This window comes from Salminus brasiliensis, chromosome 2 (genome assembly GCF_030463535.1).
Source record: "Salminus brasiliensis chromosome 2, fSalBra1.hap2, whole genome shotgun sequence".
In the NCBI taxonomy this organism is placed as follows: domain Eukaryota; kingdom Metazoa; phylum Chordata; class Actinopteri; order Characiformes; family Bryconidae; genus Salminus; species Salminus brasiliensis.
The window spans coordinates 28,658,215-28,668,707 of record NC_132879.1 but is presented as its reverse complement, the minus strand read 5'-3'; the positions used below and the strand labels follow the sequence as shown (position 1 = coordinate 28,668,707).

Sequence of the window (10,493 nt, the reverse complement as noted above, 5' to 3'; positions counted from 1 at the left end):
GAGTTTGTACTACCAAGTACACCAGTAGGAATGTGGCATACTTTGTATTAAGAATCCCCCCTGACATTCAGGCTGTGTATGCAGCACGATCTGCTGTCGCACAGCAGTGAGCTCACACACATGACGAGGTGTCTGAACTCGTTCACTACCTTGTCTAATTCTGTTCCCTATAATGGTACAGTGATCTGGATTTTTAACAGGTAGGGGATAGTGGATAGGACACAGTTTCAAACACAGCCGATTAGACCTGGAAGTTAAGGTTAAGATAAACACACTGACAAATAAAAGCACTATTTATGGTATTAATATTCTTTGTAACTTTGTAAGTATTCTGATACTGTTTACATGAGAAACTTCATGCAAAAGGGAATTATCTAGTAGAATATTTCAGCCTGGAAGCCACTTAACTTCACCTGTCCTGTGGGGCAAGGTGGTCATCCAGCTTATTTTGGACGACCTTCTCCTTTTTTTTCCAGCCTTTTTCACATTGCGTTCATTATCTCCCTAAGAAGCTGCTGCGCTTAGCCGTGACAGGCTTTGACTAGTGGGCTAGTGAGCTGTATGTAACATCTGGAGGCGACTGTTACGTAACGGTTTGGGGGTTTTGGAAGTTTTACAGCCCTGTTTTAGTCATTCTTTTAATGGTGAATGAGAACACACCAGTGGAGGGGAAGAAAACACCTTTACTTCTGTACATCTACTTCTACTTTTGAACAGTATCTTTAAAAAACTGTAGGATATAAAAGTAGCTGTGAATAAGCTCGTCTTATATAGCGCTAACAATCACGTCACTTCCGCTGGTGGCACTAATTATTTTTCTTTTCTTTTTTTTCTAAGACTATGAGAAGGTGCATTTAGCTAAAAAATCATACAACAATATTACAGTTCTATTTAAAACATTATAATATATTTAAAAATTAACAAATTTAACAGTAAAAAAGTAAAATGTTTAAATATTTATAAGTTACCTTTATCAACTAGTCGAATTCTATCGAGCTACAGAAATTTAATATGTGATGATGAAAGAGACACAGCTTTCAGACTCTCCTCAGAAAATGCTAGCAAACGAAATTGCACTGGAGTGAAGCGGGCTGTCATACTTCTACCACGGAAATGCGCCAAGTAAGCAAAACAGGCGGTCGGTCGTAGTGATGGGAATTCCGGCTCTTTTTAGAGAGTTGGTTCTTTTGACTCGGCTCACTAAAAAGAGCCGAATTTTTCAGCTCTCAACTCTCTCTTTTTGTTGCTTAAATCAATTTACTACAAAAAAAATTGTAAAATGAATTACTAATGTAAAAACATACATTATATTAAATGTTTGTTATTTCTATGGCTTTACATGCTTTAACAGAGCCAAAAAAAATCGGCTCACAATCAGGTGCCGGATCGTCAGCGACCGACCCATCACTAGTCGGTCGGTCCAGTCAAAGTAAAAATACACCAAGAATCAGGCATAGAAACAGTAGCTAGCTAGCATAGTTTGGTCACCACCAATGGAGCATACAAGTCGCACTACTGTCGCTAAACCCTTCTCTTAAATAATGATTAATCGCAGCTGCGCACAAATGTACTTTTTAATCGAGAACTTTTTAATCAAGACTCGAATTTGTAGCTGAACGTGTGGAAAAAAGCCTCCGCTCCACTGGATGGCGACAGTCATCGTTCATGCGTCCTAGCGCAGACATACGGGCTGAATCCTAAACGGCTCCCTGCTACATACACACACAGCGCACTATGTGGGCGTTGAGTCCATTGCTGGGCTGCGTAGTGGACTGTGTAGTGCCCTACATAGGGAGGACGGAAGCATTTGGTATTGAGCCATCGATTTCTGACCGCGGAAATCAAACTCGAACACAGCACAAGCACGAAAATACAGCAAAACAGACTACTGGTTACAAAACCATGTAAACATGGCGTTTACCTGCTCCCTGTCGAGTGGTGCTTCGCTGCACTGACTGTAGTAGCTAGCTGAGGTGATCAGCTGTTTACCTGTTCACTCTCTTTGGCTTTGTGAATGAGAGCCCACAGTAACTGCAGGAAGCCATGACCACTCAGGTCCCTGATTCTCCCAGCGTTGTGTTCTTTGACTTGGAGACTACTGGTCTGGGTATGTATTTTGTCAAAGGGTCCAAAACAGTGTGTGTGTGTGTTTTAGTTTTAATAGTGTGGTAATAGAGCTCCACTCTGCATATGACATACGCTGGTGTTTACCTTCTCCTCCAGGTTCCTCTTGTGACATTGTTCAGCTGGCAGCAGTGAGTGGCAGTCACACCTTAAACCTCTTCATGGTCCCCCGCTGCAGGATGGACCCCGGGGCTTCCAGAGTCACAGGGTTTAAAGTGAGACGGCATCGGCTCTTCCTGCACCGCAGGCCGGTGCTCACCAACTCTCTGAAGGAAGCCCTGGTGTCCTTCATAACCTTCCTTGGCATGCTTGGTTGCCCGCTTTTGGTGGGCCACAACATTCGCCGCTTTGACTGCCTTGTTCTGGCCAGAGTTTTGGACGAGTTTGGCTTGAAAGCAGCCTTCCAGGCCAGCGTTGCAGGCTTCCTGGACAGCCTCCCTTTGGCTCGCCAGCTTCTCAAGGACCGCGGCCTTCAAAGCTTTAAGCAGGAGAACCTGGTTAAGACTGTACTAGGTGTTTCCTATGCCGCTCACAATGCCTTGGCTGATGTTCAGGCCCTGCAGCAGCTATACTGGGCCCTCAAACCCACAGCCGGTCAGATTCAGCAGCACACGTTCAGTCTGGACTCTCTGAATACCGTGGCTGTCAAGGCTGTCAGGCTACCAGGACAGGGGAATCTATGTGAACGGTTCCAGAAGACAGTGAAAGTCACAGTGAATAGCACAGGAGAATGTTTTAAGCAGCCAGACGAGACAAAAGGTGTCACAGCACAGCCATTTAGGTAGACGCTGCTATTTATAGTGTAATGTGTGAGATTACTGTTAATGAAAATGGCATGTTTATTTGCCAGCACATATGGCCATTCACACCTGTCTGATTAATGCGTTGCTATGACAAAAACAGTTGGAAGTGGACACAAACCCAAGTATGACATTTAGCCTGTTTTTAAGAATATTTATTAAGTTCTTTAATTAATAAAAGCCTATTTATATTTTTTTGCATGTGTTTTTGGCCTTTCAATTCAAGGGGCCCTATTTTAGTGTTTTTTTTGCTTTTGTTTTTTGCAAGCCACCAACCGGGCACCACGCAGCTTGATTTAGGGAGTGTCAGTGTGTCTTTGCTATTGTAATGATGGGGAAAGTGACGTAAATTGATGTAAATACAAATGCAGACAATGTGTTATACCTTATAAAAAAAAAGACAAAAGGAGAATACTGGAGTACTGAACTGCTATTTATTAAGGTTACACAGCCTTGACAGACTCATGCCACAGCAGATTCAAAAATGCCAATCCATGCCTACATTCCAAACCTTCACTGGAGGTAGCGCTCACATAAATATGAAGTCCATCTCATGGACCTGAGACTCAACCTGCCTCAGTTAATCACAGATAAAAGTGCACAGAATTTACAGTAAACACACAGTAGGACAACAGCAATTCCTCATGTTGTTAAACGCTACTCGAGTGCAAGCAGTATTCCAACTGCTGGAAAGCACTATCTGAGCATGTGGTGGGGTGGGGTGGAGTGGGTGTGGCAGGAAGTATCAGTAACAACTTTCAGAGTCAGAAAATCACTATTTAAAATAATTTAGAAAACAAAAACTGATTTAAATCACCAAGCATGTACCCAGCACAGGAAGGGTCTGATTAAAAAGTGAACCACATTTTAGTAAACAGAGATTACAAGATTAAAATTGTTGATTCGTCTGATTCCAACATCATTTATTAAAATGACTAAAAAGGTCCCTGAATAGTGTGTGTCATGGTGTTTTCACTCAGCACGATTGATTTCTACATGATGGAGACCCTAGAAGCATATCAATCATCTTCAGGCTATGTGGTTTCCTTTAAAGTAGAACGTAGATGAGCAGACATGACCGTCTTCTACCATTAAGCATCACCCCAATGTAAAGGAACAAATTGAACCTGTCTAATAGCTAATTTTAAAGTCAAACATATATCAAAGTAGAGAAAACATGCATCTGTGCATTCTCAAATCTAAAAGTTCTACATGAGGTGATCTCTAAAATCAGGACTCGAGCAGTTGTGCTATTATTGTAAAATTCATGCACAGGCGTTTTTTTTTTAGGGCTGACGCGGACTACCCCAATCGTAATACACTGAGAGATTGGTTTTTCTTTTGGATTTATGATAAGAAAAAATATGTTGGTCATGCGCACTCATAATTTCATAATACTTTAACGTAAGGAGAGATATGATCTGGCACTTCATAAACACTTCTACTTATCCATCACACCATCATGAAAATGTCAATTTTCTAACTCAACTTCTGGAAAGGTTCAAACAATGGGAGCACGAGGAAAAGACACCAAAACATGTTCCCATATATGTGCTGGTGTGTGTATGTGTACGGTGTCTAGCCTTATACTGTTTGTTCCTGAAGTTGGTGTACAGTAGTTATCCTCAAAGATCGTGTTCCCTTGGATCCACTCACAAATAAGCAACATTAAGAGGGCCTGAAATCAGACGCTTAAACCCAGTAGTGTAATCAGGGCTGTCCTTTAAGAAGAAAGAGAATACTCTAGACCCCCTCCCCCCCTTCACTTACAGCAGACAGCAGGCCCGGAACATAGTCATCCCAGTCGAGGAGGTCACCTGCAGAGTGACGCTCTCATTGGCCGAAATGAAGAGCACAGAACCCCTCTGTAGCAGCATATCGGCGAGGGCAGCAGCCGAGGTAGCGTTGGCCTCACCCTGGACCACCAGCAGAATTCCAGCACAGTCCAGAGGGCTGACTGTGTACTGCTTCACTGAAGGGGGGATCTGCAGGAAGAGATCAGCAGTGTTTCTACTTCTTCTTAAAGTGATAGTTTAAACAAAAGAGTTTTCTCCTTAGCTCAAAACATAAACAGCCAAGACGTTTGGTATGCTCCTTTGCTTCTCATGTTGCACTGAAGCTATGGAGCTAATGTAGCTAACAGGTAATGAAAGCATATATCTGTTAACATTCATTTTCTTATTTTTCCATTGCTACAGATAACTCTATGCCATACAACAGGGGAGGGGAACAGAGAACCAGCACAGGTTTCCCTGCTTCAACTCCAGCTAAGTTATTCAAATCAATTTAATATGTTTGAGCAGGAATCCAGGCTTCCAGGGCTGAGGTTCTGCACCCCAGTATCACAAAACAGTATTAGGCATTAAGTTTATATGATGCTAATCTGTGACTATAGGCTTCCATCATTTGTTTAATACAGTTGTGTTGGGGCTGTAGCGCAAAATTAAAGACCAAACATGTTCTGGCTGATTGAGTGTAAATGTGTAAATGTAAATGACTAAAATAGGAATTGATATTTCAGAAATCGGGAATGTCAGAACTGCAAAAAAACAAAAAACCTGTAAACTGTAAAAAAAAAAAAAAAAAGTGTAAACTCTGAGTTTTCTAATAGAGTTAAACAACAACATGTAAACACTATTTTATGGATTCTTATCTTTTACCATTGTTGCCCTTTATTGCTAAAGTACTCAGTGCTATAAATGAAAGAAAAACACACTGATTCAAAATGTTTCCCTAAACCGCCCCCCTCCTTTTTTTTTTTTTTACCAGGGTGCAAGCAGTTTATCTTTTTACCTAACTATTCATACTAACAGAACTTTGGACGGAGGTGCCCAAACTTTTGCAGTCCTTATGTTACCTGGGAGGCGCAGATTTCCATCACCATTTGCGCTAACCCAAAATGCCTTGTTTGGGTGATGTTGTGGGTGAGAAGACTGGAAAATACCCTATGTATGAGGCAGATGCTGGTTTCTTATATTAATTTCTGTTCCACCGTAAATGGTGCTGCAGCATGGGGCAGATACTAGCCACGTTAGTAGGTAGCTGCTGCATCATTTAAGGTGGAGCGTAAACTTAAAATGAGGAACTAACTAATAACAGTCTGAAAACTCAAAAATTTTCATGCTCAGTTTTCATTGGCTATTGATGGAACCCATTCTGATGGAGTAGCTGACCAGCATACACTACTAGATTAACCTCAGAGTTGTGTTGGATATGCTCTAACTGGTCAGAAATGCGTCTGCGCCCCTCACACTCGATCCTCTGCCCATCTGTTGACCAGAGCCAGCCAGCACAGACTTAACCAGACTGACAATCAGGGTCAAATCGTGTAGCGTAACCCAGTCTTCAGTTGTACGAAGCGTGAAACTCACCTGTATCCTCGTGACAGTGAAGTCTGGCACAGGCGGATCGTACAGATAGACGCAGGGGTCTGAAGGGTCCTGAACTGAAGGGAAGATTTTGGCACTGACTGGAGCAGGACTGTAATTCAGCATTTCACACAATGTGTTTACATCAATGTACTTTGGGGTCAGTCCAGCACGGACTGTGTTATCCGAACAGGCCATGCACTCAATGCAGTCTGGAAGACAGATTACATACAGGATAAACAGTTAATATTCTTTACAGAAGATATTCCAGTGAGATGTTTCTACTGTATACATGTTCATACACTGGTTCTTCTAGAGCATAATTCCTAGACAGCTAAACATGCTCTCAATGAATAAAAGATGAAGTAACCTCCAGAGAGGTAGGCGTGAGGCTCATTGGCTCCCAGGAACATGGCTTCTCCTGGATGCAGCATGATGCGGTTCAGAAAGTAGATGGAAAAGCAGCCAATATCACCCGGGTACTGCGAGTGGAGCCGCAGCAACAGCTCTCCATTACTGCTGGAAGTGTCTTTCCCTGCAGCCACTAGGAAAGCCACAATAACATAACAAGAAACATGGGTATCTACTCAGCCACAGATGAAACAAAAAGATATGAAGGAGGAGGAAGTTGTGGGCACGTTTGTCACGACAGCTTACCTTCTTCGGACACTCTTTTCACCAGCATGTTCAGCTGGTCTACAAATACTTTCTTCTCACAGTTCATCATCCTGCTGAAGCATTTCTTCAGAGCCAGAGAGATCCGGCCTGGGTTACCCACGCTGCTCAGCAGTTCGTCTGCTGCTTCGTTGCCGACCAGAGCATGGAACTCTGGAACAGCTGAAACACACAGGTGAGGTTAAATGCCTCGTGGAGACACACACCAACAGTAATGAATGCAGAGCTGATAAACTGAGCTGACAATCCACAAGGACTGAACAAACAATTGACAGCACGAAGGGGGGTGTGGGGCTCCAAGTGGCTCAGCAGTGAAATGCGCTACCACTGTGGCCTGGGGGTCGTAAGGTTGAATCCCAAGCCATGCCGCTTTGCAATCAGAAGCCATGCTCAGTCTGACCCTCATCACTCTTAAGCGTTGTTGGCTAGCACAGGCTGTTAGTTGGTTAGCCGTTAGCTGGTTAGAGGCGGTGCACTGCAAGTGCTAGAGTGAACTACATACAAGTGAATTAACCTGAAGCATACAGTCAAAACAACTTTGGAGCAGCTTCAGGGTGAGTCTCCAAATGTTCTTGGGTGGCCCAGTTCACGTACGCTTGCTATTCAACCAACAGAGCTTGAGACGATCGAATATGAAGAATAGGACAAAATGCCCAAATCCAGGTGTGCAAATCTTGTGGAGAGCCATCCAAGAAGGCCTGCAGCCAAAACTGCTACCCAATGACCATCTACAAGACACAAATGAAGTGTCCAAATACTTCAAGAATACAAGATTTCTTTATCATTATGGATGACTAAGTGTAGATTGATGCCTAACACGCATAGGGGTCTGAATATACCGCACCGGCTATTTTGTACTGTCAAGTGTGTCCGACACAGCAGTGTTGCCAACTCAGTGTTTAACACGTTGATATACCTGTGTTTAGTACACACCTTTCAGAAAGCTGATGATTTCCTCCACTGGCCGGAAGCCACAGAGGCCTTCAAACTGTGTGAGAGCGATGGCCATCTCAGGCTTATGGTTGTTATCGGGGTAGTGCTCTGGAAACTGGGCATGGAGCTTGGCAGCCAGCTCCTGGGATGGTAACATACAATGTAGTAGGGTGCATTAAAGTATGCACTGCTGTAGTACTGTATATTAAAAGTATAGAGCACCTTCTTTTTTCAGATAGCCTTTCTCTACTCACCCTGTTGGGATGCGCCTGGATGGACAGTGCAGTGTTGACAGACAGCACTTTAAAGAGGAAGGGGAGTTGTCCTTGGAATGTGTCTTTGACCTTTGAGCCCAGGCATCCAGGGTAATCTGCAATCCACTGCCCCAGCGTCCTTTGAGATATCCTGTTGTCTTTGATGAGAGCATCGCCTTTCGGGTGGGCACCCATCCAAAGCTAAAAAAACCCAAAAACAAACACATTTATTTCATGGCCTGATGTGAGAGGTGTTCAGGGAGGTTTGAGGGATCTGAGCAATTACAATGCTTCTGAATACCCAAGAGTTCTTCCTGTTGCTATTTGCTATCTGCAGTGCCATCAATAAAGACGAGCGAGTCAGTTCCACTGGCAGCCACACATGCTGACACCAGCAAGTTCTACAGATGAAGTATTGTCCTTTGGTCGTTGACCATGAGCAGATTCGTTTTTTCTTCTTTACATTTCCTTCTATCCATCATGCAGGCAGCAAGGTTTATCTTAATCTAGTCTATCTACAATACATTGTGTCAGAACTCTGTAGGGTCTTTAGCAAACTACAGCCTAGTCTTATATGCATCAGTGATGATTGTGGTATTCTTCTCTTAATAACTGGCATATATCCTTCATTCATCTTTCCCCCCCAAACTACTGTAATCTACTGCTAAGCGAGTTGCTTTCTTGCATCATAACAGACTATTAATCCGACATGTGCTTCAGCGCGTGTCGTGCTATTTCTGTTTCACTTATTCTGATGTTTCAGCCTCATGTTTTAGTGACATTGATACTAGACAGCACCGACAGACTCCAAATGACAATCATATCTATTTAAGTAATTTTCCTGAGCAGAATCCACCACTTAGCAATTCTCCATTTAATCAGTGGTAACTTTAACCTAAAACTTCTTTAGGTTACTTTGTGAACAAAGATGTTTTAGCACATCGTCAAAACCGATTAGAAGAATTCTAGACTGCACTAAGCGCATTGCAAAGCCCAGAACGTCAAAGTCTGCAGCTGGTTTTCTTACACTGGTGTCAATAAGCATGTGCTCACCGACAGGATGGTGAATTTTGGATGCAACCCTCCAATAGTGCATATAGCTCAAATAACAATGATCTGTGCTATACTATAAAGATAAATTTAACTTATTTAAACACATGTACTTGTGAAAAGCCAGTGATGTGCCTTAATAAATGCCTTGTATTAAAACACAAGACAGATCAAATTATATGCAGCACTTTACACTGACCTTTCTATTATGCTATTTAAAGAGCCACTCGTGACCTTTACATCGATCTCACAGAAAGCTTTCCTCGTTAAAAATAGAAAATAGACCAAGCTGCCCATGCCAAAAAGACAATAATAGACATGGGATACCCCTTTATTTAACACAGTCAAATCAAACAGCAGGCAGACAGCACTTCAATTCAGCATAAGCTGCCCTGAGTTTGATTCCTCTCCCAATGGCAAAAAAGCAGGTCTGAGAAAAAGAGGTTAATCAGACAGATCAGTGAAAAAGGTCTGAGCTCTTCACCTCTCTGAACCTCTACCTTACCTCAGCATACGGCTTGCCACTCTCTATGACAGCCTGGGGATCACCACCAAGAACAAGTTTAGCCACCTCACTGTCCAGCCCCACCTTCCCCCAAGCATAGTTCTGGACCACGCAGGACAGTGGAAATACTGTAGACAGAAAAGACTTGTGACACTTGCTATCCAGAGTAAAAAAAAAACATCACTGCGTCTCTCTCTTGAGTGAAGAGCTTATTCAGTTTATACAGCAAGTCATTAAGCAGTAAATGCATCAAATCCACACTTGAACTGAGTCAGGTGAAGTGTGCGATGGGGGCTCCTGCGCTACACAGAAAACCACGCCTGCAACATCACACACACACACACACACACTAGCACACAGCAGAATAATAATGCTGGTTAAACAGCCGATAGTTAGTGAGCTCAATGGTCTCGACGACAGATCTGATGTTAAAGAATGAATGAATACAGATGTAAGCGTACACAGCACTGACCTCTCACTTCCTCCATGTCTGCAACGTTGACAGTCACGGTGCTGTGACGTCAAATAATTGTTAATGAAACAGGACTCTGTAACGTAGATAAAAAATAATACGTAAAAAAGGCATCAACTTATATTCTTGCAAAAATCAATCTATAGGGACTCTCATAGGTTTAACTCTTACTCGTGAGGGAGTTTATCGGTTTAACCCTAATACGACCACCTCATTCACTAAGCACTACATTCACCTTGACGTCTATTCACGTTCCAATACATGTAGTTTAATAAAAATAAATATTGTGAATGCAGTTAGATACTAGAGAGT

At 42.7% G+C, this 10,493-nt stretch overlaps 2 protein-coding genes across 5 annotated transcripts in view; one reads left to right on the top strand and one right to left on the bottom strand.

Moving 5' to 3' along the window:
- Positions 1-2,043: 2,043 nt before the first annotated feature.
- plex9.2 (PML-like exon 9.2) lies at positions 2,044-3,055 on the top strand. Its single transcript, XM_072673400.1, has 2 exons — positions 2,044-2,107; positions 2,224-3,055. The coding sequence occupies exons 1-2, from the start codon at positions 2,044-2,046 to the stop codon at positions 2,907-2,909; spliced, it is 750 nt and encodes a 249-aa protein (XP_072529501.1). The 3' UTR covers positions 2,910-3,055.
- A 289-nt stretch (positions 3,056-3,344) lies between these two features.
- mpi (mannose phosphate isomerase) overlaps positions 3,345-10,493 on the bottom strand; it is an 86,989-nt gene continuing 79,840 nt past the window's right edge. For 2 of the 4 annotated variants that reach the window (XM_072672276.1, XM_072672277.1), the window contains exons 2-9: positions 10,182-10,257; positions 9,710-9,837; positions 8,155-8,355; positions 7,901-8,042; positions 6,950-7,129; positions 6,663-6,836; positions 6,296-6,504; positions 3,345-4,909 (exon numbers count right to left, since the gene is read on the bottom strand). In XM_072672276.1, coding sequence (XP_072528377.1) covers positions 4,691-4,909; positions 6,296-6,504; positions 6,663-6,836; positions 6,950-7,129; positions 7,901-8,042; positions 8,155-8,355; positions 9,710-9,837; positions 10,182-10,197 — 1,269 coding nt within the window. In that variant the 5' untranslated portion in view covers positions 10,198-10,257 and the 3' untranslated portion in view covers positions 3,345-4,690. Of the gene's footprint in view, positions 4,910-6,295; positions 6,505-6,662; positions 6,837-6,949; positions 7,130-7,900; positions 8,043-8,154; positions 8,356-9,709; positions 9,840-10,181; positions 10,258-10,352; positions 10,370-10,493 lie in introns of those variants that run through there. The other 2 variants (XM_072672278.1, XM_072672280.1) reach the window with 2 other exon arrangements.

Coding starts and splice junctions, on each gene's coding strand:
- plex9.2 (XM_072673400.1), top strand. CDS start 2,044: ATGACCACTCAGGTCCCTGATTCTCCCAGCGTTGTGTTCTTTGACTTG. Junction 2,108..2,223: donor CTTGGAGACTACTGGTCTGG/GTATGTATTTTG, acceptor CTTCTCCTCCAG/GTTCCTCTTGTGACATTGTT.